We start from the raw sequence: 26958 nt of genomic DNA on the forward strand, positions 1-26958 counted from the left end.
TCCTACTGACACACTACAGCAAAAGATAGAAATCACTGACTTAAAACCTTATTTAGCTGGTGAAAATACTAGTTTTCTAATAATTTTGACCACAACTGTATGAAAAGTTGAGAAGTAAAATGAGCATTTATTTCATGCCTCTGTGTTTATGTTCATAAAATACACTTAACTTAAAATGTAATGTTGCAAGACTAAATGCCGTATAATTAACAGGTGGGGACCAACATGGTGGATTTGAGCCTTGGGATGAGACAACAACATTTCTAGACCTTCGCCATTGTTCCAGGCCATGCCATTGAAGCGGACTTGTTGCCTGGGAATTTCTCCAGCTTGCAGTATATCATATTGATGGACATAAGTCTTCATGTGTGAAGTTTTTTTTTTTGGCCACTTGAAACATGTTTTAAATTGTAAGAATTGTCTGGTGGACTCTTTGTTTGGCTTAGTTTTAATGGCACAATGTTTGGAATGATTCTAATGTGGTAATAATTCATTTTTGAGTGTTCTGCTGCTGTAATGTTGACATAAAGAATAGGAATATAGTGTGCCTTGTTTACAGTTTTGTGTTTAAAAGAAACTGATCTACTAAAACCGTTATTTGTGTCTTTAAGGGTTGGACAAAATGTGTGACAGCTACACCTATTTGAAAACTGTATTAAAAAGAAATATGAAAACTCATTAAAATGACATTTACATATTCATTTTTTTGTGTTGTGTAACTGTATTACAGAAAAACAATAATAATTTTACATTCTTTTGTGATTTATGTATTATTATTGGTAAATATAAAGGTAGCAAGGCAATTAGACAATAAATAACCCAATATTTTGGTAGTTTTTAACCCAGCAACACAGTTAATCTGACCCACTGGTTGGGTCAAATAAACAACCCAGCATTTTGGGTCAAATGATTTAACCCAGCACTTGGGTCAAAACAACCCAACGCGTGTTCTGTCCCATAGTTACCCAGCAGCTGGGTTATGGTTGGGTTATTTTTTAACCCAGCACTTTTTAGAGTGTATAGCCTGTACACTAGTTTTCTTCACATGGTTGTGATATTTTGAGTAAATTGTATTTATTTTAGCATCTGATGGCAAAGTTTCTCAGGGGAAGGAGTCATATAATTTCTTTGAAAGAACATGGAGATTTCCCACTCTCGCCATTTATGCAGCCAATGAGATGAGACCTTATAGTCCTTTGAGAGGTTATTCTGTTTCTATCTCTTTTTCTCCCACTCTTATCAGTTCTGATAGGACAAGTACACACTTTTTCCAGGTGCTGTCAGCCTGTGACTACCTGTGACTGAGATCATGCACACCGAGGAAAACTCATGGTAAATTTTAGTTTTATGTCATATAATTTACATACCAGACGATGTATAAAGCAATTATCAATAAAATAAATCTTATTGCTGTTTACTGAGCTAAAAGAGTCAGCAGATAATGTCATTTGGATTCACAGCTGTTTCCTTGTATGATCTTTTATGCATTTAATCAAATCAGTAAGGGCAATAAAAATATATCAGGCCTGCCAAACACAGCTGAGTCATAATATGGAGTAGAATTATCTTCAAATGAGATGCAAATTAGATAGAGCCTAGAAACCTGCAGGCTGTAAATTTGAGTTTTGGACTCTTCAAAACTGCATTTAGAAACTATGAATGTGTCCACTGTTTGCATTTTGTCCCCAAGCGTTTACCTATTCAGCTTTAACCACGTTATGCCAGCTTTAGATTTTTTTCTGGATTTTTGCTACCAGCCAGTTTTCAAATATAAAGTGGGTCTCTGTGGTTTCATTCATATTAGTTAATTTCCTGTGTGCTTTATTTTGCATTACATTTTCATAAATGACTCTGGAAATTTTGAGACGTAATAAAAATGATGTGGTCTTTTACAGTCCAGTTGTCAAAGTAGAGTAGGCTTGATTGTTCTTACATTAATGTCTGTTCTGTATTTATGTATTCTGTTTTCCTAATATTTTAATTCTTATTTTTATTATACTGAAAGATAGGGGTGTGACGATATCTCGTGGCACGAGATCTGGCGATATTCCGATGTGTCCCGCGAGATCTGACTGGTCTCGCAAGAACGTGACGATATCATGGCAAAATATTTTGCAGTGTTTACATTAGAGCTGCATGACTACTCCTTAAAATATCACGATCTCTATTCAAACACCCATGCGATCTTATTCATGAATGACAACGATTCAGCGGTGTCTATTACAACTGTTTCACGCGCTCCACTGACACTTACGATGTGAAAGTTATTGAAGACATTCAAATCTGCATTCTTACTGCTGTGGTTTCAGAAAGCAACACTAACAGTCTTTTTAACCACATAATCATTAATATTTCTTTGTTACAGACATGTAAATAACATACGTACTGGGATAAAAGCTTATAGTTTGGGTATAAACACTTATTGTCTACACTACAGTAGCGATCAAAACGTCTCGGGTTACTTGTGTAACCCATGTTCTCTGAGTAGGGAACGAGACGCTGCGTAGAAGCTTACGCATTGGGAAACACCCCTGGTGTGACGATTGTCTGAAGCCCTATAGAATCACGCCAATTCATTGGCTGATGGCGCGAAGCTCCACCTCACGCAATACGTGACCTACCTAGATAGCGCGCGCGCCATCTTATTCCTCAGATTTTCCTATCGAGGAAGCCGGAAGAGCGTGGGGAGCTTGGCAGCATACGCAGCGTCTCGTTCCCTACTCAGAGAACATGGGTTACACAAGTAACCCGAGACGTTCTCTTTCATAGGTTCACTCAACGCTGCGTAGAAGCTTACGCATTGGGAACGGTATACCAAACACGCCAAGCTAACACGCTGCCAAAGATAGACCCTAACAAGGCCATAACCCTAACACAGCTGGCTCAAGCGGAAAGAACCCGGGAGCCAGGAGCTGTGCTAACATCCAGGTTATAAAACCTGACAAAAGTATGGGGAGAGGACCAACCTGCCGCCATACAGATATCCTCCAGAGGAACTCCTCGAAACAAAGCCAGGGAGGAAGCCACTCCCCTGGTAGAATGAGCTCTAATGTCCAGAGGTGAAGGCAACCCGCGCACCTCATAGGCCATAGAAATCGCATCCCTAACCCAATGGGATATTGTGTGTTTTGAGGCGGCTAGCCCTCTGCGGCCTGCCCCAAAACACACCAGCAGCTGCTGAGACTTACGCCACTGACTAGAGCGGTCCACATACGCCTTCAGCGCCCTGACAGGACAGAGTAAATGAAGACTGCTGTCCTCACTCAAAGAAGAGGGAGAAAAAGCCTGCAGTACTACCACTTGCGAACGGAAAGACGTGGAGAGCACTTTGGGGACATACCCCGGCCTAGGCCTAAGGATAGCCTTGACTAGACCGGGTGCAAACTCAATACAGGACTCATCTACACAGAGGGCCTGCAAATCCCCGACACGCTTTAAAGAGGACAACGCTAATAGCAAAGTAACCTTTAATGTCAGAATCCTCTCTGGAGCCGACTCTAAAGGTTCAAAGGGGGGCTCAACTAGCCCCTTCAGGACAACAGAAAGGTCCCAAGAAGGGAAACTAGGAGGACGAACTGGCCTCAAGCGCTTAACTCCACGCATAAAGGAGGAGACCAGACGGTGTCTACCCAACGGGACATCGTCAGAATCCCTCCGGGCCGCAATAGCCGCCACATAAACCCTCAAAGTGGTAGCGGCCGCTCCAGCTGAGAGCTTTTCCTGCAGAAACTCCAGCACTGAACCGACCGGGCAGTTAACTGGGTCTACAGAATGAGCCAAACACCACGACTCAAAAACCTTCCATTTGGAGGAATAAAGCCTCCTAGTAGAAAGGGCCCTAGCGCTACTAATAGTCTCTCGGACTCCATCCGAGAGACTCACGTCTACTGGCAGCCCCTGATCGGCCACACCCACAACTTCCAGATCTCTGGACGAGGGTGCCAAATTTTGCAGTGGAGCTGACTCAGCAGATCCTTCCTGATTGGAATCTCCCACGGTTCGCCCTCCAGTAGGGAGATCAACTCCGAGAACCACGTCTGGGACGGCCAGAACGGGGCCACTAGGAGGAGACGTGCGCCGCACGTCCTCACTCTGCCCAAGACCGCAGGGATGAGCTTGACAGGAGGGAAGGCATAAAGCTTCCTGTCCGGCCAGGGATGCGCTAGCGCATCGATCCCCAGAGGGGCAGGATGAGAAAGGGAGAACCAAAGGGGGCACTGGGACGACTCCTGAGACGCAAAGAGGTCCACCTCTGCCGCGCCGAAACGCTCCCAAATCTGAGCCACCGTCCGGCGGCTCAGCATCCATTCCCCTGACCTGATTTTCTGTCTCGACAGAAAATCCGCTGCCAGGTTCAGGACCCCCGGAACATGAACCGCTCTCAGGGACAGAAATTTGTCCTGAGCCCAAAGGAGGAGATGGCGCGCATGCCTGTCCAGGGTGCGCGACCGAGAACCTCCCTGGCGGTTGATGTGTGACACCACTGCCATATTGTCCGTCCTGACGATGACATGAGAGTGCGACAGGAACGGAAGAAAATGAACGAGAGCCAGAAAAACTGCTCTGAGTTCCAGACAGTTTATGTGCCAAGTGAGGCACTTGCCCGTCCACAGACCCCAAGCCGGTCTGCCCTCGAAGACCGCGCCCCAACCTGAAAGGGAGGCATCCGTCGAGATCATCTGGCGACGGCATACTACTCCCATACTCACTCCTGTCTGGAGGAAGATGGGGTCTCGCCACACTGAGAGGGCGCGGAGACAAGCGCCAGACACCCTCAGAAGACGGAGAGACGGCCAGGATGGGCGTATCCCCACTGACTTCATCCACCATAGGAACGGCCTCATGTGGAGCAGTCCCAAGGGAAGGACTGGGGAGGCCGCTGCTAACAGGCCTAGGACCCTGCGGCATAGACCTACTGACACGTGACGGCCTGGCCCGAAGCGGGCCGTGCACGATTTGATGCTCTCTACTCGAGCGGGAGCCAAACGGGCCCGCATCGCAGTAGAGTCCAGACACACTCCCAAAAACGTGGTCTGTTGAGAAGGAGTAAGCACGCTCTTCTTGTCGTTCAACCTGAGACCTAGAGCGCGAAGGTGGAGAAGAAGAAAGTCTCTGTGACAGCTCACCTGCTCTTTGGAGTTGGCCAGGATGAGCCAGTCGTCCAAGTAATTGAGGATTCGGATCCCCTGGAGCCTCAGCGGGGCCAGAGCGGCATCCATGCACTTGGTGAATGTCCTCGGGGCCAAAGCTAGACCGAAAGGGAGGACCTTGTATTGATACGCCTTTCCCCCAAAGGCAAACCTTAGGAACTTCCTGTGTCTCCTGACAACCTGGATGTGGAAGTAAGCATCCTTCAAGTCTACAGTGACAAACCAGTCCCCTTCCTGGACCTGGGAAAGAATGCTCTTGAGCGTCAACATTCTGAACTTCCCTCTGTAAAGAGAATAATTGAGTCTGCGTAGATCCAAAATGGGACGCAGGCCTCCATCTCTTTTCGGTACTAAAAAATATCGGCTGAAAAAGCCTAGGTTTAGTTCCGAAGAGGGAACCTCCTCTATTGCCCCCTTGAGCAGAAGGGAGGAAACTTCCTGTTGCAGGACAGAAGCCTCGTCTGCGCTGTTCACTGCAGTAAGAAGGACCCCATTGAAACGGGGAGGGTTGCGAGCAAACTGGAGCGTATAACCAAACTGGATTGTTCGAAGAACCCAGGGTGACACTCCTGGCAGATCCTGCCATGCTCCAAGGAATGTTGATAGGGGTAGCAGAGCGGGGCAGTCCAAGGGGGATACCAGTTCTGGGTCCCCGCTGTGGGCGTCCCTTAGAAGGGGAGGACATGCGGCCAGCCGCGGCTGAGGAGAGCGCATAGCGTCCTCTAACGCGGGGACGTGGCTTGATGAAGCCACAATGGGAAGGGCAGGGAAAGTCGGTGCGGGGGGAAAGCTCTGGGCGTCCCTCACCGCGCGAACAATGCCTGCAGCTTGCAGCGGCCCTGAGGGGAGAAAACCGGAGGTGTCTCCTACCTTCAACGACCGCCACACAGGAGGAATGGCCTGCTGACCTTGAAGCGCACGAAGCGGCAAGGACTGCGCAGTTGGTGGAGGAGAGCGTACTGGGGACGGACAGATACGCTTCAGCGGTCTGTCGCGATCCGACAGGACGGGGGAAGCTCTCCTCTTTCTGCCACACACATCAGGAGCGACCCGAGGAAGCCGCGGGAGGCTTCCCAGGGTGCTTTAGATCAATCCGCTTGCGAGGGCGCTGGCGAGACATAGGGCGACCACGGGCTCCCCAGACCGTGTATGGTGGGGGATGCGCCGCGTCACTAGCTCTACCAACTGGCTCCTTCCCCGGGGCCGTTTCTTGACGTTCCCTGGAGGATGAAGCGCTAGCCGACTCGCGCGAACGCCGTGGCATGAACTGCTTAAACGCAGCTGACTGCGTCTTAGCCGCCCTGAACTTATCCACGACGGTGGAAACCGCGTCGCCGAATAAGCCAGAGCTAGAGATAGGGGCATCGAGAAGGAAAACCTTTTCTTTTTCCCTAATCTCCGTGAGATTAAGCCACAAATGGCGCTCAGCTGCCACTAAGCCCGCCATATTGCGTCCAACCGCACGGGCTGTGTGCTTAGTAGCACGAAGAGCTAGGTCGGTAGCTCTGCGAAGCTCTTTAACCGCCTCGGGAGTCAAACCGTCACCTTCGTCCATTTCCTTCAACACCTCTGCCTGATAGGCCTGAAGAATGGCCATGGTGTGAAGAGCTGCGCCCGCCTGGCCCGCCGCCATGTAGGACTTCCCGATTAAAGCGGAAGTGGTCCTACATGGCTTAGAGGGGAGGAGAGGGCGGGACTTCCAAGAGGGGGCGGAGTTAGGCGAGAGATGCGCAGCCAACGTGTCTTCAACAGCGGGGACTGCAGCATAACCCTGCTCCACAGAACCGACAAGGTTGGTGAAGTCAGCGGCCGCCGCGTTAGTGAGACGTGAAGAAAAGGGCTGCTTCCATGACCTGGAAATCTCGTGATGCAGGTCAGGAAAAAAAGGCAGCTTACGTCTCGCCGGACGCGCCCCAGAGCTACAGAGAAAGCGCTCATCAAGCTTAGATGACTGGGATTCACGAGGTTCATCCGGCCAATCTAAGCTTAATTTCTCCGTAGCTCGCGTCAAAACATCAACCAGCTCAGAATAGGCTGGGGAAGGCCGCGCCTCCTGGCCGCTAGGCGGGAGAACGTCGGGCGCCGCGGATCCGAAGTCCTCAGAGTCGGAAGCCGCGGTAAATAAAACGTCTTCCAAACCAAAGGAAACGAAATCTCGCGCCTCCGGGCTTGGTGCAAGACAGCCGCGAGAAAATACAACCGGAGAAACCGCGCGACGGCGCTCGGGCGAAGGAGGGAAAGAAAGTGAAAACTGCTCGCTCTCCATCGCCTCGAGCTCCACATCAGAACTCCAGGCCGCGGCTTCACGGAGGGAGGAGGCCTCCGGAGCTGCACGGCGGGAGGAAGCCGCGGATTCATCTCCAAAAACCGCGAGTCTAGCGCGCAAGGTTTTTAAAGTAAAATTCTCGCAGCATTTGCATGAAGAATTGCCATACAAAGCGTCGCGCGCATGGGCAAGGCCCATGCACTTGACGCACTTACCATGCTGATCATCACTCGACATGAGGCGAGAGCACGGAGGATGGCAACGGCGAAAATCCATATTCACTCACCGCTAGGAGAAGTATTTCCACTAATGCGGTCGCTGAAGTGAATATAATTCACGAAATCGTCGAATTGGGCTTACAGAAAAACCAAGAGAAGCGAACGCTTCTGAAGAGAGGAAAATCTGAGGAATAAGATGGCGCGCGCGCTATCTAGGTAGGTCACGTATTGCGTGAGGTGGAGCTTCGCGCCATCAGCCAATGAATTGGCGTGATTCTATAGGGCTTCAGACAATCGTCACACCAGGGGTGTTTCCCAATGCGTAAGCTTCTACGCAGCGTTGAGTGAACCTATGAAAGAGAACGAAAGTGTCTTCTAACGTTTATCCTCTTCGCCAGGAGGTGGCGACAACTGCACGTTAATAAAAAAGTATTTGTCATTGAATTAAATATTCAAGAGATTCCAATAGTAAAACAAGCCTTTATTAATTGAGACACTGGCTCCTTCATTTTTTTTTACATTTTGTTCAAATATAGACTTAAGCAATTAACATTCTGTCAGAACCACTAGTAAATTACGTAATTTTGTTTAGATTTCTATTCCTTTTTTTCTTCAGAATGGAGATCTCAAGTTTATAAAAGAAAATAGTTTTTCAGTTTATCCAGAATCATGCAGCATTAATGTACATGTTTAAATAATATAATATAATATAATATAATATAATTCATTAAAATAGAAGTTTAATTTCATAAAGTACAAGTTCATATCAAAATGCACCTACATTTTTGTAGAATAAAATACAAATTTCCCCTTTATATTGAAATATATTGAGATATATTTCATCACTGAGGATTTCTTTAAAAAAGTTTAAAAATCTCGTCTCGTCTCGTTCTCATGAACCCAATCTCATGTCTCGTCTCGTCTCGTGAGATAAGTGTCTCGTCACACCCCTACTGAAAGACAATAATAATAAAAAAATAAATAGACCTCACTAAATTATGTCAGATTTATGCTTAAAGGAGAAATTCACTTCCAAAATGAATATTTTTTGATAATTTACAAACCACATGTTATTCAAGATACATCCATGTCTTTCTTTCTTTAGTTGAGAAGGGAAAACACTGGATTTCTCTCCATATATGGGCTTCAGTGGTGGTCAGTGGGTTGAAGGTCCAAAGTGCAGTTTTAATGCAGCTTCAAAGGGACGATCACAGCAGAGATATAAAGGTCTTATCTAATGAAATGATTTGTCATTTTCTTTAAAAAAAAATACAAAGTAATATATTTTTTAACCACAAATGTTTGTCTTGCATTAGCTTGACTTCATGTTTTTTTTTCTCCCGTAAACACACATGCGTGACTTAGGCGGAGGACCCAGTGTTTAAAAAGTGAACATGCAAAAAAAGTCAAACGCCCTTTACAAAAAAAGGTAAATGATGTTGGATGATTTTGAAGTTGTAGAAGAAAATAAGATTTTTAACTGATTTACACAGACAGAGCACCAACCACCTGTTACTTAATCGCAGAGCAAGGCAAGCATTTGTGGTTAAAAAGTATATACATTTTTTATTTTTTTAAGAAAATGGCAGATCGTTTTGCTAGAAACAACCCTTATTCCTCAGTTGGGATCATGTAGAGCCCTTTGAGGCTGCATAGAAACTACAATTTGGACCTTCAACCCGTTGGCCACCATTGAAGTCCAATATATGGATAAAAATCCTGGAATGTTTTCCTCAAAAACCTTCATTTGACTGAAGAAAGAAAGACATGAACATCTTGGATGACATGGGGGTGAGTAAATTACCAGGAAATTGTCTGAAAGTTCTGTATAAAGGGTTAGTTCACCCAAAAATGAAAATTAGCCTATTATTTACTCACCCTCCAGGCATCCTAGAAGTATATGACTTCCTTCTTTCCTTCTGTTCAAATCCAAAAGGAATTATATGAAAAATTGTTCTGGCTTTCCCAAGCATTATCATGGCAGTGGGTGGGTGTTTCTCCTCAAGATTCCAAAACAAGTCCAATAAAGTGCATCTATCCATAATAAAAAAGTGCCTCACACGGCTCCGAGGGGTGAATAAAGGTCTCCTGTAGCAAATCGATGCATTTTTGTAAGAAACTTATCCATATTTAAAACATAATAATCACTTTAATGTAGCGTGCACTGACAGTTGTACATGGAAGCAGCTCCAGGTGGATAGCGTAAGACTGAAACAAAATTTGTGCCTGTTGTTTTGTTTCGGTTTCTCCAATGCACGTCCGTGTTCAGTAGTTCTGAGCGGTGCATGCGCAATGTCGACGTCTAATGTCTTCCGCCTGGAGCTGCTTCCGTGTACAAAACAACGATTTGTAGAGAAAAATGCTGGAGGATTTCGATATAAGCCAAGAGGAGACTGGTTTTCCTTTGCTAAAGTAAGGAAACTATGCTTCCTTTGCTTCTGTAAACAAACATTGTTTTTCACGAGACTCATGGGCGCATGCGTAACCCAGAAGTCCTACGTCATCCACCCAGATCTGCTTCCCTGTACAATTATTAGTGCAAGCTAGAATAAAGTAGTTATTATGTTTTCAATTTTGGGTGAACTAACTCATTTTTATTAAATATAATATAAAAACACTATGAACATAATGTTGTAGTTTAACATTTAAAAATAACTCTGTTGATAATTGATTATTTTGATGCGTTGAATTTATTGTGATGAAGAATTTGAAAGATCAGCTTGTTTCTCATTGTAAGCGCTGACTAATAATCAGAAGCTTGTATTTTGCCACTTAGCATCTTATCTGACACAATTTGAGCAGTTATCAATGTGACCTGTTTTAATGTTTCTGGCTGTCATTCTTTCTTTCTCCTGACTCAGCTGCTGTTCCTTTGATGACTGCAAACTGACTACAGAATGGCTGCTGAGCAGGACGAGACACAGGCCAAAGATAGCTATCGTGTGCGGCTCTGGACTGGGACTTCTCGCAGACAGTGTCTCAAATAAACAGACCATCCGCTATGAGGACATTCCCAATTTCCCAGTGAGCACAGGTACTGGATTCATGCAAACATTTCCAAACTGAAGGAACCATTTACATAATTTTTCTTTCTTTCTTTCTTTCTTTCTTTATTACTTCCTTTCTTTTATCAGCTGTTTCATCTCTCATTCTGACGCCACCCATTGGTGATGGAATCTTTCTTTCTTTCTTTCTTTCTTTCTTCCTCTTCTTTATTCCTTCTTTCCTTCTTTCTTTTTATCCCTTCCTTTTTTATCTTTTATCCCTTCTTTATTTTATTCCTTCCTTCTTTCTTTCTTTCATCCCTTCTTTCTTTCTCTTTTATTCTTTCTTTTTTATCCCTTCCTTTTTTTCTTTCTTATTACTTATTTCTTTCTTTTTTATTCCTTCTTTCTTTACTCATTCTTTCTTTCATACTTTCATTTTTATTCCTTCTTTCTTTCTGTTTATTTCTCTTTCTTTTTTCTTTATTTTATCCCTTCTTTCTTTTATTCCTTCCTTCTTTCTTTCATCCCTTCTTTCTTTCTTCTTTTATTCTTTCTTTCTTTATTCCTTCTTTCTTTTATTCCTTCCTTTCTTTCATCCCTTCTTTTTCTTTCTCTTTTATTCCTTCTTTTTTCTTTTTTTCTTTCTTTCTTTCTTTCTCTTTTTTCCTTCTTTCTTTATTTATTCTTTCTTTATTCCTTCTTTCTTTCTTTTATTCCTTTCTTTCTTTCTTTTATTTATTCCTTCTTTCTTTCTTCCATCCCTTTTCTTTATCTTTTATTCCTTCTTTCTTTATTCTTTCTTTCTTTCTTTCTTTCTTTCTTTCTTTATTCCTTCTTTCTTTCTTTTATTCCTTCCTTATTTCTTTCTTTCATCCCTTCTTTCTATCTCTTTTATTCCTTCTCTTTTTTCTTTCTTTCTCTTTATTCCTTCTTTCTTTATTTATTTATTCCTTTCTTTTTTCTTTCTTTCTTTTATCCCTTCTCTTTCTTTTATTCCTTCCTTCTTTCTTTCATCCCTTCTTTCTTTTTTTCTCTTTCATCCATTCTTTCTTTCTCTTTTATTCTTTCTTTCTTTCTCTTTATTCTTTCTTTCTTTTATTCCTTCCTTCTTTCTTTCTTTTTTATTCCTTCTTTCTTTTATTCCTTCCTTTCTTTCATCCCTTCTTTTTCTTTCTCTTTTATTCCTTCTCTTTTTTTCTTTTTTCTTTCTTTCTTTCTCTTTTTTCCTTCTTTCTTTATTTATTCTTTCTTTATTCCTTCTTTCTTTTTTATTCCATCTTTCTTTCTTTTATTCCTTCTTTCTTTCTTTTATTCCTTTCTTTCTTTCTTTTATTTATTCCTTCTTTCTTTCTTCCATCCCTTCTTTCTTTCTCTTTTATTCCTTCTTTATTCCTTCTTTCTTTCTTTCTTTCTTTCTTTCTTTCTTTATTCCTTCTTTCTTTCTTTTATTCCTTTCTTATTTCTTTCTTTCATCCCTTCTTTCTATCTCTTTTATTCCTTCTCTTTTTTCTTTCTTTCTCTTTATTCCTTCTTTCTTTCTTTCTTTCTTTCTTTATTCCTTCTTTCTTTTATCCCTTCTCTCTTTCTTTTATTCCTTCCTTCTTTCTTTCATCCCTTCTTTCTTTTTTCTTTCATCCATTCTTTCTTTCTCTTTTATTCTTTCTTTCTTTCTTTCTTTCTTTCTTTCTCTTTATTCTTTCTTTCTTTTATTCCTTCTTTCTTTCTTTCTTTCTTTTTTATTCCTTCTTTCTTTCTGTCTTTCTTGTTCTTTTGTTGTTTCTTAAGAAACAAACATGTAACATTTTTGGCATATGCGGTAAAGGGAAAGGATGGAGTTCTTTGTTAATTTACACAGCATGGACATTTCAGTCAGCATGTTGAGTCTATAAAAAAGCCACTAGACAGATACAGGAGTTGTTGCTAATGCAGGGAGCGGATCTGAAAGCACAGAGGTTTTCATTCTGTCCCTCATTGTATTGTATGGTTAACAAATTATGCCCAGCTCCTGGTAATATGAGCTACAAAATGAATAACTTCTGCGTATGAATAAAATATCATGACTGGAGCAAAAATAGCCTCTAATATCTGCCACAGGGAGTTCATACTATGATATCTTGGACAGGTTTAAATATTTATGCGTCGAGGTGAATAATCTTGAGAAGCGTTCAGATGCATCACATGATATTTGCACTACCTGTAGCGAGTGTGTGTGTGTGTGTGTGTGTGTGTGTGTGTGTGTGTGTGTGTGTGTGCGTACTTGAATGATGGCTGGAGAATAAGAGCACTTGTAATTACAGGAAAGTATAATAAGGGTCTTAGAATCCATTTGTGTTGTCATTCCTTCTCTAATCCACTTCATAATTTAAATACGCTGGTTCATGGAGACCAACAGAGGAATGACTGACAGTTTGAATAATGAGAACTATGGACGCTCTTTGCTCATTTTTAAAATAAGAAATTTTTCGCATTGCCCATTGCATCAGGCATATAAATCACCAAGTGTCAAATCAAAATCAAATCAATCAAAATCAAATCACTTTAGTGTCACTACATCATATAGGTGGATGTAAAAGTGTTACAATCTTGTCTACCAACAGATTCAGTCATATAGTGGCAGTTTAACACAAGGTATTTATGAGGGTGCAAAAAAAAAATCTAAATATTGAGAAAATCACCTTTAAATTTGTCCAACTGAAGTTCTTAGCAATGCATATTACTAATCAAAAGGAATCAAGTAGTACATTTACAAAATATCTTCATAGAAAACATTATCTTTACTTAATATCCTATTGATTTTTGGCATAAAAGAAAGATTTATAATTTTGGGCCATACAATGTATTGGCTATTGCTATAAATATACGCATGCTACTTATGACTGGTTTTGTGGTCCAGGGACATATATATATATTTCTTAAAATATGCACTTGACTTGTTTTTCATTAAAACAAATATAAATATTCAGGATTTTTTAAGCATTACTAAATTTCTCTCAGACCTTTTCTCATTACAGTCATTGTTTTGCATGCACTGAAACGTTCATTTGCTCATTCATTTTGACAATGTCGCAGGAAATACATTTCACGGTGAGTGTAATAACCCCCCTCTCTCAGTGAGTTTTTTTCCTCAGAGTCATTCGTCAACGCTCGTACAAGAAAAGAGAAATCGGCCGCTGGAAAAACAGAGCTATTATTCCAGCAGAACCTCATTACGCTGCAGGTTTTAGGGCCAAACACATCTCATCAGCCAAAATTCAAGGTTACTTTTACATAAGCTCCCATTCACTTGGCTCAGTCGACTTGTTCCCATGTCAAAGTTCGTTCCTGAAGCCACAAACAAACTGCAGCCTCCTACTTGCTCATCATTTTAGAAAACAATGTTTGCTCCACCTGTTTGTACACTAATGATACACAATCAGTCACACTAATGCTATCCTTGATGACATCCCTAAGTGGCAAATATCAACTTTTCAGATGTTGAAAGAGCAAGTGAACATGCAAATGCAAATCGATGAACTTCCAAATAAAGCCACGCCAGCAGGATCTCTGAGACTCGGGAATAGTCATTAGTCAGTTAACATTATATTACAGAAAAGGATTAGATGGCTTCTGTTATCAATGGCAGCATCTGACCCTTTATTTGCTCATTACAGAGAGGTTATGCATTAGATGAAGGTAAACACAATATATTAGAGAGATAGCAAAGAATAATGCTTTACAGCAGGAGGTTTTTAATCAGGTAAAGTCAGCTTTTATAGCCAACTGCATTTTATCATCAAACGTCCTCATACACCACACTGTGTTAGAGTGAATCAATATAAAATTGGGGGTTACAGGGATATATTTACAGACTAAATGTTACTCTCATAAAACTTTCACCTCAAGGTGGAACCTTAGGACTTAAATCACACCCTTAAATTTCAACTACAATTGTAATATATTTAGATAGATAGATGCACAGTTTCATTTACTACACACAAGAGTGCATGATGCTGACGTGTGTCTTTAGCCTTTGCTGCCTCAATATATGAGTACATGATAACATAAACATAATCTCTAGAGCTGCTTATGAGAGTCAATTCATGAGCATTTTACCATTCCTTTAGAGAAAAACTATCATTATATCATATACAAACAGAAACTTAGAGGTCTTCACAGCAACTTGCCAAATAAAATTTTTGGCTTAACTTGAAGAAATTGTGACAAGAATTTATTGCGTAAAGTAATGATAGTACTGCTACTAATTATAAAATTATTAAATATCTATTTACAAGGAATATTTACCAGAAAAATTATTTAGGAGAATTTATTTACCAGAAAAATGTAAGTACACAATAGTATTTTTAAAAATAAATAAATTAATAAAATAATATTTTTTATATATAAAATTATATTAATTAGAGATGTTTTGATCATTAAGATGTAATGCAACTATAATAATGGAATTCGGAAGATTAATGGATAACACAAAATTTGGTAAAAAGGTTTAGTTTTTGTTAAACTTTTAATAAATTGATGTTAAATTGTTAAAAAGTTTCAGGATTTCAGTTAATTGGACATGCTTTTTGATTAATATTATTTAAATGAAGCCATTAAAAAAATACAATGGAAAACATGGAATTTGGGGGAAAAAATAAAATGGATTTCATAGGGCCCTTTACAGAATACAGTTGAGTTCAAAAGTTTACATACACCTTGCAGTATCTGCAAAATGTTAAATATTCTATCAAAATAAGAGGGATCATACAAAATACAATGTTATTTTTATTTAGTACTGACCTGAGGGACTCAAAAGCAACTATTACCAAAGGTTCAAATGCTCACTGATGCTTCAGAAGGAAACAATGCATTAAGAGCCAGGGGGTGAAAACTTTTTGAATTTGAAGATTAGAGTTAATTTAACTTATTTTGTCTTCTGGGATACATGCAAGTATCTTTCTGTAGCTTTCTAAAGGGCAGTACTAAATTAAAAAATATGATATTTAGGCAAAATAAGAAAAAAAATGTACACATCATTCTGTTCAAAAGTTTTCAACCCTTGGCTCTTAATGCATCATTTTTCCTTCTGGAGCATCAGTGAGCATTTAAACCTGCTGTAATAGTTGCTATAAATCCCTCAGTTGTCCTCAGTGTGAAAAGATGGATCTCAAAAAAAAAAAATTCTTAATAGACTTTTAAAAACATAGGGGGAAATAAATCTCAAAACTCATATGTGTGTCTTTTTATGCATAGTTCCTGGTCATGAAGGGTGTCTGGTGTTTGGCCAAATCAAAGGCAAGTCGTGCGTCTTCATGCAAGGAAGATTTCATCTCTACGAGGGTTACTCATTGTGTAAGGTGAGCTCAAATAAACAGGTACTAGCACAGCCATCTTGTTTTCCTTTCAGTTAACTGATTCAGCTTCATCTTGGCTTTCGATAGCCTGCAAAGATGCATCCATTTATTATACTTACAAACTCAGTGGCTTCTCTACTTAAAGTAAAAGCTATTTCACAAACCCCATTTTGGGGCATCAGTGTCTCATAAAAGTATTGTGGCGTGTGTGTGTTTCAAGCAGTGGCCTTGGTTTCTCTTAGCATCACCTCAAGGACAACAGAACTTGTAAACAGCTCCTATTTGTAAAAACAGAAAGGAGCTGTTACCTCCTGTATGGGCCATTAAATTTATCTGTCACAATCAGGAGCCACACGGCATGAATACAGAGGCTTAATGCAGAGAATGCAGGTGCGGAGAAGAAACAAACTACTCGCTGCTGCTGCCATTCTCATATCAAAGCAGTTCATTCACAACGTTCAGTAGTCCTTTGTGACTGTGAACCTTATTGACAGGAGAGAAAACTGGTTTGTTTTCCTTTAAAAAGAAACTAAATGCATTAACAACAAATGTTAACAACAAAAAATATGATATTAAAAGTCTTAATTGACAAGTTTTCCATGTTAATTTACCCCAGAGTTCAACTGAGCAGGATGAATTATGTGAGCTCTTAGCTTTCTCTCTATCAAAGTCTGTCTGGGGAATAATTTATCTGTTGCACATGGGGCCAGAGAGCCACTTTTTACTAAATTACAGAGGAATCTACAACCTCTTGCCCTGGGGTGGGACTGTCACTGTAATTGCAGCCCTGACAACATGACACAATGCATTACAATCAGTTGTCATGGCCACCATGCCCTCTACATCCAGCCAAGAGCTTTTCACTCTTAATATGCTGCTAGGGCATTAAATCCATCAGCCCTCCTGTATTAGCAAACTCCAGTCTTTCAAAACACTATTTTGTATTTAATGTCTTAATGGCTGTGGCACATAAAACAGACTAACACTGCGTCCCAATTTGCATAGTACCCGGCCTAAATAGGATGCAAGAATACAGTTGGCTATTCTCACATTTTATCAGGCAAAGGTTGAACATATTTTTTGGTGTGTTTTTACCCATGACATTAGCATTAGTAGTGCAACATCCTAACAGCAGCCTGACAGGTACATATATTTTTCATTTACTTTTTCATTTTACACAAGGATTGTGCGGATGAACTTGCCATAGCTATTTTTTATTTTATTTTGATGCTAATAATAATCTGCATTTTAGTATTGTTTATATTCATTAATAATTTAAATTAGCTTTTAATTTTTACATTTTCGGTTCAGTTTTTACTAGGGGTGGGCATAGATTAATTTTTTTAATCTAGATTAAATCTTGGAATTAATCTAGATTAATCTAGATTAAAATGGCTAATTTGAATTCTGCTGAAGGCATTCAGAATATGTGTGCTACCCAAATAATGACTTAAAGTCTTTGAGAATGGATCATAAAGCTCATAAAGCTGTTCTATGATAATTTGTTGATGAAAATAAATTATGTTCAATTAGATGTACTTGTGTTTACTAACTAACAATGAAATTATTTTTTCTACCTTAGATTGTGTTTTTTTAACGTCAACACCTACCCAGCCCATTACATGTTACACCGTACTTTTATTTTGACAGGTTGCCGTGACGTTTCTGTGTCATACAGTATGATATGATGCTAGTTTTCTCAAATGAAACGGTAAAAGTGACACTCACAGCTGTTTGGGAGATTGAGTTTCTGTTCATGTGAGATGAAAATGCCAAAAATTACCGGGAGCGTCACGTGTGTTTCAGTATGCGTGTAGTAAAAGCTCGTCTCCGCAATGCATACAGCTAGGCAAACGGAACATATCGGATTCATATTAAAACGGTCTTTTTGCATTTCAGTTTTCACAGACACTAGTCCATATCGCGATTTGAATTAAGTGACTGACCAACATTTGATTTATGAATCCGAATGGAGGACGACGCGATCCCGTCTGTGTTTTGGCGGAGGAGACTTAAACGCGCAACCATATTCTACAGTCTTCGGTATACATCCGCGTTAAACTATCAAGGTGAAAGTCATCATAGCTTGCGTAGTTTAGACCCAGCTCCCAACCCAAATTTGAGAATAGATTAACGGCGATATTTTTTTTATCGCGCGATAAGAGTTTCACGTTAACGCAGCACGTTAACGCCGATAACGGCCCACCACTAGTTTTTACATTTAGTTCAGTTTTAGCAGTTTTGTTATGTGCTTTTGTCAATTTCTTTTTTAGCCTTATTTATTTATTGTTTGTAATTTTAGTACTCAATTATTGTAGTCAGTTGCCAAAGAATTATTTATTTTTTCCATTTAATATTTATTTTATTTTAATTACACAATTAGTCAAAGGTTTTTGAACGGTAAGATTTTTTATTATTATTATTCTCTTCTGCTGACTAAGCCTGCATTAAGTTGAAATAAAGCAAAAACAGTACAATTTAGATTTTTTTTACCATTTAAAATTAGAGTTTTCAGTTTGAATATATTTTGAAATGTAATTTATTCTTGTGATCTAAATTTTCAGCAACTTTACTCCAGTCTTCAATGTCACATGATCCTTCAGAAATCATTCTAATATGCTGATTTGCTGTTCAATAAACATTTTTCATTATTATTATTATTATTATGAATATTTAAAACATTTTGAGTACATTATGGATTCCTTGATGAATAGAAAGATCCAAAGATCAGTATTCATCTACAAACTATATCATTCAAAAGCTCTGAGTCAGTATATATTTTTTGGGGGGGAAATAAATGACAGAAATTAATACTTTTATTTACCAAGGATGTTTTAAAGTGATCAAAAGTCATGATAAAGACATTTATAATGTTATAATGTAAAAGATTTCTGTTTCAGATAAATTCTGTTCTTTTGAACTTTCTTTTGGAAACCTGAAAAAAATTCTACTCCGCTGTTTTCAACATAATAATAAAAGTTTTTTGAGCAGCAAATCAGAATTTCAGAATAATATCTGAAGGATCATGTGACTGGAGTGGTGATGCTAAAAATTCAGCTTTGAAATCACAGGAATAATTATATTTTGAAATATATTCAAATAGAAAGCAGTTATTTTAAATAGTAAAAATATTTCAAAATTGTACTGTTTTTGATGTACTTTGAATCAAATAAATGCAGGCTTGGTGAGCAAAAGAGACGTCTTTAAAAAACAATTAAAAGCCTTATGGTTCAAAAACTTTTGACTCAATTGTTGAACATTATATTAATAATTTTGGCTATTAGTTAACTATAACAAAAGAGATGCTAATGCAAGTCTGCAGATTCAATTTTATGACTCATTATATGCGTTATCTTCCTCAAAAATATCAATTAGCTGTAAACAGGTCAATATGTGCATAACATAAGTTTTTAAATTTGGGACCTAGACTGACAAATGGGAACGGATAGTTATAGTACTTAAAAATAATTGAATGAGTTTTTTTGTTGTTGTTGTTGAAGAACACAAAAGCAGAAATTTTGAAGCTCTTCATATAACAAGCAGTGGCTCGACCAATCTGGTTATTAAATCCTTTGTCAAACTGTGACAGCTAGTTTGTAAATGCACCTTCAGTCCACTGTTCATTTCCCTTTAGCTGACTCATATCTGTGAGTCACTGTGCAAAGCTGTGCCAACTCACTGTGCCCTAAAAGTGCACCCAACTAATTTCATTTACGGTTTAGGATGTAAACTTGCTTTCACATTTGCCCTTGGTAACACAAACAGTTATTATGGCTTATTTAACTGATCTCTTTGTTAAGGAAAGATGTGCTTGTGGAGGCTAATTGGACAGTCGAGCTTGGTTAGCCCTTCACTGACCTCTGTTTCTCTGCAGCGAGTAAAGCAGCTTTATGGTGTTCAGATGCATTTAGAGAGCTTGTTGAAACTGTAAAGTGTTAAATGTTTAGATAAAATGCATTTTTTGTTTTTCTATGTAAACATGGGCTAGATAGACAGGGGGTTTTAACGTCATAATTGCGTTTCATGTCTCACGTGTCTCACGTTTGTAGCGCAAGTTAAAAGTAGTTGATCCCTCTTAAAGGGATAGTTCACCCAAAAATGATAATTCTGTCATTAATTACTCAACTCTTAAGACCTTCGTTCATCTTTGGAACACAAATTAAGATATTATTGATGAAATGAAATTCAAGAGTCTGTCACTGCATAGACACCAATGCAACAACCACGTTCAAGGCCCAGAAAGGTAGTAAGGACATCATTAAAATAGTCCATGTGACATCAGTGGTTCAACTGTAATGTTATGAAGCTACAAGAATACTTTTTGTGCGCAAAGAAACAAACATAACTTTATTCAACAATTTCTCCTCTGCTGTGTCAGTCTTGACGTCTGTCAACTGACTGTAATTTACTTCATGAAAGCTTTAAGATATTATACAGGTAAAATATCAAATAATCAATATTTAATGTGCGTATTTATTTATTTAGACAAAAACTCTGTTTTTTCATGCACCTGTAAAGTTTGAGATTTTGGGCTTTTTGATTTTATACATTTTATTCCCCCCAAAATTTTGAAAAATATATTGTTTTCTGTCTGTTCTAGTTTTTTTTTTTTTTTTAATTATGGAGTGACAAAAAAGAGAAAATGTTTTTTACCCTATTCACCTGCAGTGTCTCACCTTAATAAATGTAAAATTGCTAAATATTCCTGCTTATTATTTGCTAAACCCTGCTTTGTTTTTAGCACTAACGTGCTCCTTTTCTATGCAGGATTAATATAGTTGCGGGATTGCAACTTATTTATGCACTATTTTGGTGTGATTAACAATACTTCCAGATATCAGGTGTAATAGACTTTCTGTAATTTTCATTTAGTTAATTTCTCTCTTTTAATTTCTTGACTATGTGATCCACAAAACCATAAAGGGCTATTTTTTTTTTTATTGAGATTTTTACATCATCTGAAAGCTGAATAAATAAGATTTCCATTGATGTATGGTTTGTTAATATGATAATATTTGGCCGAGATCCGAGGGTGGAAAAAAAAATCTAAATATTGAGGAAAATCTAAAATTACATTTTGCTATATTTATGGTAGAAAATTATTAACCCATAATTTAACCCATTAACCTGATAATTTTGACCCATACAATGCATTATTGCCTATTGCTACAAATATATTTGTGCTACTTAAGACTAATTTTGTGGTTCAGGGTCACATGTGAAATTGAAATATATGCCAATTTATGATACAGTGCCAAGACATACAAGATTGTTTTATAGACATATTCTCATTACTTTATAGCAGTGTACATTTATCAAGCTGCCGGTGACGGCTAATCAGCAGACCATCTATAGACCTAAAATGCGGCACCCAGACCAATTCTCTCAGGAGACTTAAAGACTCAAAAACAAAGCAATTGGATCTCTAAGAGTTAACAATCCACTTGTAAGTCAGCTTTGATTTAGAGGGTACCAAACTGGGACGTATTTCCTGAGAATGCCGGACCACCTCTGTGACCCGTCTGTGTATAGCTGTAATGGCCGTGTTGCTCGTGGCAGCCCCGCACGTCCACCCTGGTTCGTCAGCTGGAGAGCGCCGGCTGACAGACTGTGACATCCCTATTGAGCTGTGCTATACTGAGCCCGCAAGTTCATCATTCATTTCCTGCTCGCAATGACACCACCCTAATGGCTCCCTGCTTTACAATCCTATATTTATCCCATTTAGAATCACTAAAGCTTTTTTAATACCTGCCTAAAACTGTGAGGCACTGTGGAATACCATTGCTCATTTAGGCTTGTGGATGTTGTCAGATCCACATGGTCTACTCAAATGAAAGAAGGCCCCTTACCAGTCCAATAAAAAATGTAATGTTAGTCCAGGGCCATTTAAGACCAATTAGTCTATTTCTAAGTGAGATCCCTATGAGTATAAATAAATAAATTTAAGTAAATTAAAGGTGACATATCATGAAAATCAGACTTTTTCCCTGTTTAAGTGCTAGAATCAGGTCCCCAGTACATCTACCAACCCAGAAAATGTGAATGAGGACTACCCAGTAACTTTGTTTTGGTAAGCCTTTTTCTGAAAAAATAAGCGCATTAGAATTCACTTCCCCGTGACATATTAAGGGGATCTTATTATAATATTATCGCCCCTTAATCTGCAAGTCCATCTATGGCGCTGCATTTTTTTCGTGAGCGACAACGGTGTGTAAGTGGTGAAAGTTCAAGCAAAGCATGATAACTGTTTAGAGTCCCAGCCTCAGATGAGACAAAAGAGCAGTGGATTTATTGACTTATTTACTGTATATTACACTGCTGTCACACCGTTCTAATATAAACATGCAATATCCTTCCCAGGTGTTTACCTTCACAGACATAACCAACTGTTTTTGTAACTCTGGTGTGTTTTTAACATAAACTTGTGTGTTTTTGACAGTTTAAGCGCAATACGACTTGAAAGAGAACTTAGTTTAGTATTCACATGCCGTGTGACAGCTGCTTTCTGTGTGAATGTGTCAGATGTGTGCGCTCAGAAAACCTGTATGAGAAGTTTAAACGAATATAGTTTAAAAGTCCCATAGAATGGAAAACTGTATTTACCTTGGCATAGTTGAATAATAACAGTTCTGTACATGGACATGACATACTGCGAGTCTCAAACACAATCGTTTCCTCCTTCTTCTATAAATCTGGTGTTTGCAAAAGACCACTGAAAAATAGGCATATCCTAACATTACAGCGACTATTACGTAAGAGTCGCGATCGCAATACATAAGATTTCACTTACCACATAAACAGAGAGCTGGAGAGATGGCTGCGCGAACGATGGCAAATGATTTACAAATCCTGAGCATCACTAACAAACATCTAAACTTATGTGGTAAGTACTGCTGCTGCAGTATAACGTTACACAGAGCACATGCGATCACAAAAGTGAAAGAAAAATGATTGTGCATTCAAAACAGAAGTTTCATTAAATCGCATATTAATAGCGGCTCCAGCTCTGTGATTAAATATATATTTTCCTCCATGTGCGAGCTACTGAAATAAGCCACTCTGTGAAACAGCCAATCAGAGCAGGGTTCATCATTATTATTCATGAACCTTCCAAATGAGGTAAAAACAGACCATTTCATTCTAGGGACAAGTCCTAAGGTTGTAAATGGACCTGTAAAACCGTTTCTGGAGAATTTTTGCCCTTTTCTATGCCATATACCTTAGATATCAGAGAACAATTTAAAAGATTGTATTAATGCATTCTATGGCACCATTAAAACATGATTTCAGCACAACAGACATGATAATCAAAACTAAACATATGTTTTTAGCAGAGTATCTGAGGTATGGGCTGTAAATGCACAGCGCTATTCTAGAAAAGAGGGCAGGGAGCAGCAGCTCATTTGCATTTAAAGAGGTATACACAAAAAACTGTGTATTTTTGCTTTTACTCAAAATGTGCATTTTCAAAATGATATAAATGATATGTGGGGGTTTTCATCTTGTAAAAATGAGCATAATTGGTGCCTTTTAATGTAATCATTTTCTTATATAAATTTGAAAGGAGGCAAAAAAAAACCTGCAACTGCACCTGCATCTTTGACTTCAATATATTCCATTAAATATGTCTGAACCTGAAAGGCAGTGGCTCATTAATTTATTAATTTAAAAGTGAAAATGATATATTTGACGGTTTAGTCAAAGAGGTTCCCTGCTGTGAGTAACAGCTTGTATTTTCTGTGGGAATTTTTCCAGGTCACGTTCCCTGTGCGGATCTTCAAGCTGATGGGTGTGGAGACCATTGTCGTAACAAATGCCTCTGGAGGACTTTGTCAAGATTTCAAAGTGGGAGATATCATGGTCATTAAGGACCATATTAACTTGCCAGGGTTTGCTGGACAGCACCCACTGTGTGGACCCAATGATGAACGGTACACAGATAAGGGAGAGAAAAAAGTAGAATAAAGTGTGCAAGAGTGGGAAGAGGTATTGGGTATTATTTTACTGTTTCTTTTATCTCTTCTCCAGATTTGGGATCCGGTTTCCTTGCATGTCTGATGCTTACAGCAAAGACCTGAGGAAACTAGTTTTGGACATCACTGCTGAGCTGGGCTACTCAAATTTTGTGCATGAGGGGGTCTACTGCATGGTTAGTGGACCCAACTTTGAGACCATCGCTGAGGCACGCATGCTGCATATCTTAGGGAGCGACTCTGTTGGTATGGACAATCACAGTACACAGTAAAAAAAGAAACTTTTCCCCTTTGTCTGTCTGTCTTATCTAAAACTAAAAATTTTACTAAACATTTTTCGGTAATTGAAATAAAGCTGAATGTATTATAGTATGTACAACAAAAATATTGCTTTCCTCAGCGGATATTCAAACTAATGTTTTATTGTGAATATGAGATTAAGCTTAAGAATGAATGCTGTATCAGATGCAGGTTATCACACTCACTCAGTCCGTTTCTCTCTCATAATACTCTATATACAGCTGAGGTTTACGAACACCTAGCGGAATCTGCAAAATATTAATTATTTTACCAAAATAAAAGATCATACAAAATCCATGTTATTTTTTATTTAGTACTGACCTGAATAAGACATTTCACATAAAATGTATAATGTATAGTCCACAAGAGAAAATAATAGTTACATTTATAAAAATATCTGTTCAAAAGTTTACATATGCTTAATTCTTAATACTTTATTGTTACCTGAATGATCCACAGCTGTGTGTTTTTTGTTTTTTTTTGTGATAGTTGTTCACAAGTCCCTTGTTTGTCCTGAATAGTTAAACTGCCCGCTGTTCTTCAGAAAAATCCTCCAGGTCCCACAAACTTTTTGGTTTTTAAACCCTTTCCAACAATGACTATTATTTTGAGATCCATCTTTTCACATGGAGGACAGCGATGCTTTAAGAATTTGAAGATCTTAACTTATTTTGTCTTCTGGTAAATGTTTAAGTATCTTCTGTACCTTCTGAAGGACAGTATTAAATGACAAAATATAATATTTAGGCAAAATAAGAAAAATGTACCTGTAATCGTCATTCTGTTCAAAAGTTTTCACTCCCCTTAATGCATCGTGTTTCCTTCAGAAGCATCGGTGAGTGTTTGAAGCTTCTGTAATGGTTACATATGGGTCCCCCAGTTGTCCTTATTGTGAAAAGATGGATCTCAAAATCATACAGTCATTGTTGGAAAGGGTTTAAATACACAAAAAATGTTGAAAAACAGCTGGCACCTCAACTGTTTAGGACTCATGAACAACTATCACTAAGCAAAAGAAACAACAGCTGTGGGTCATTCAGGTAACAACACAGTATTAGGAATCAAGCATATGCAAACTTTTGAATGGGGTCATTTTTATAAATTCAACTATTTGAATTATAGTCCACAACTACACTTTTGTGGACTATGTAAACATCTCTATGAAATAAATGTAAACTATTTTATTCAGGTCAGTACTACATAAAAATAGCATGCATTTTGTATGATCCCTCTTATTTTGGTAAAATAATTAACATTTTGCAGATTCTGCAAGGTGTATGTAAACTTTTGACCTCAATACAAGCTTTTGATGCTTAATACAAAAAGGCTCTCAATGAAGCAACTTAATGTTCCTTTGTTAATAGTTGCAAAGTGAATTTTTATAATAATGGAGGCTTGGCTCAGCTGTTAAACTGTCAATTTGAGACTTAAATACATGACGTAAGCAAGTAATGTGCACAAAAGAGGTTTTAAGACACTCTGTTGTTGTTTCTTATGTATTTACACACTTGTGCTGTTGAACTGTGGTATAAATGCATTATCACACTTGTAGCCATGCTAACAAAGCTAATTCAAAATGTATAAATTCTAATATAGTATAAATAATAAAATAACAGCAGTGTGTAGTGAGTTCCTCATTGCTGCATCAGATGTCCTCTCTCTGAAGAGTTTGAGTGGTTTAACTTGCTGTTTTCTTTTGTGTGTAGTGCCTCTTCTTTAATTGGTCTTTCATGAAAATTATAGCTGGTTAATAATGATGTGCCACATTAGCGAAGGGGACCTGCAATGTTAACTAATGGAGATTAGGCCCACCCAAAGGGCCAAAGTAGCTCACTTCAATCAATGTGATTAGGTTAATCAGTGATCTGAATAACTCTTGTCCGTATGATTGGCATCAACTATACTCACTGCAGGTCCTCTGATGAGCTGAATGATGTCTTAGATAATTGGGCTCCTTTTACCAAACGGCAGCACTGTGGGGTTTATGCTAAGTGGGCTCCCCTAGCTAGACCGGTCAGTGACTGGCCCGTTTCATTTCCAGTGTGAGTCCTTCTTCCTGTGCATCCAACAAGACCACAATAGTCCTCATTAAGTATTAAGTGAGACCCAGACCTTGTCTGCTTTATTAATAAATTGCCTACTGTGCCACAACAGAGATGACAGCCATTTAATTAAGAGTCTCTCCCTCTCTTTCTCTTTTCCTCCTGCTGCCCTCGCAGGCATGAGCACGGTTCCTGAGGTGACGGTAGCCAAGCATTGCGGACTGCGGGTCATGGGTCTCTCACTCATCACCAACAAGGTTTCTCTGGACTACAGCCGCGAAGAGAAGGTGAATCATGAGGAGGTGCTGCATATCAGCAAGATGAGAGCTGAGATGCTCCAGAACATGCTCTTAACCTTCATCGCTCGCTCTCATCAAGTGGAGGCCATCAACAACAGCAACTGCATCGACTCAAATGCTGTGTAGGGTTAAACGAAGCAGCTGAATTGAGGGCACTGTGGAAGACATACTACAGATCATAAAGGCTCAATGTTATGGTTAACCTTTTTTATCTGGTTGGTTGGCAATATCCAATGTCAGACTTCACTGTGGCTCTGTCGAGGATGTATTTGATTTTCAGAAGGTGATTGTGGTGTTGTTACACTATTGTATTTCCCTGACTTGAAAAGTCAGGAAATATGAAAATACCAAAAATGAACCATGTAAATAAATCTCACTCAGTTGAAATGA

At 39.0% G+C, this 26958-nt stretch overlaps 1 protein-coding gene across 1 annotated transcript; it reads left to right on the forward strand.

Moving 5' to 3' along the window:
- The first annotated feature begins 1179 nt into the window (after positions 1–1179).
- pnp4b (purine nucleoside phosphorylase 4b) lies at positions 1180–26958 on the forward strand. Its single transcript, XM_073847121.1, has 6 exons — positions 1180–1332; positions 10496–10668; positions 15851–15954; positions 23710–23885; positions 23983–24173; positions 26447–26958. The coding sequence occupies exons 1-6, from the start codon at positions 1310–1312 to the stop codon at positions 26692–26694; spliced, it is 915 nt and encodes a 304-aa protein (XP_073703222.1). The 5' UTR covers positions 1180–1309; the 3' UTR covers positions 26695–26958.

Source organism: Garra rufa, chromosome 9 (genome assembly GCF_049309525.1).
Source record: "Garra rufa chromosome 9, GarRuf1.0, whole genome shotgun sequence".
NCBI classification, from domain to species: domain Eukaryota; kingdom Metazoa; phylum Chordata; class Actinopteri; order Cypriniformes; family Cyprinidae; genus Garra; species Garra rufa.

Bases quoted from the DNA above. Each gene is read 5' to 3' on its own strand.
- pnp4b (XM_073847121.1), top strand. From the start codon at position 1,310: ATGCACACCGAGGAAAACTCATG. The intron at 10,669-15,850 runs GTACTGGATTCA...TTTTATGCATAG, and splicing joins CAATTTCCCAGTGAGCACAG to TTCCTGGTCATGAAGGGTGT. The intron at 23,886-23,982 runs GTACACAGATAA...TCTCTTCTCCAG, and splicing joins TGTGGACCCAATGATGAACG to ATTTGGGATCCGGTTTCCTT.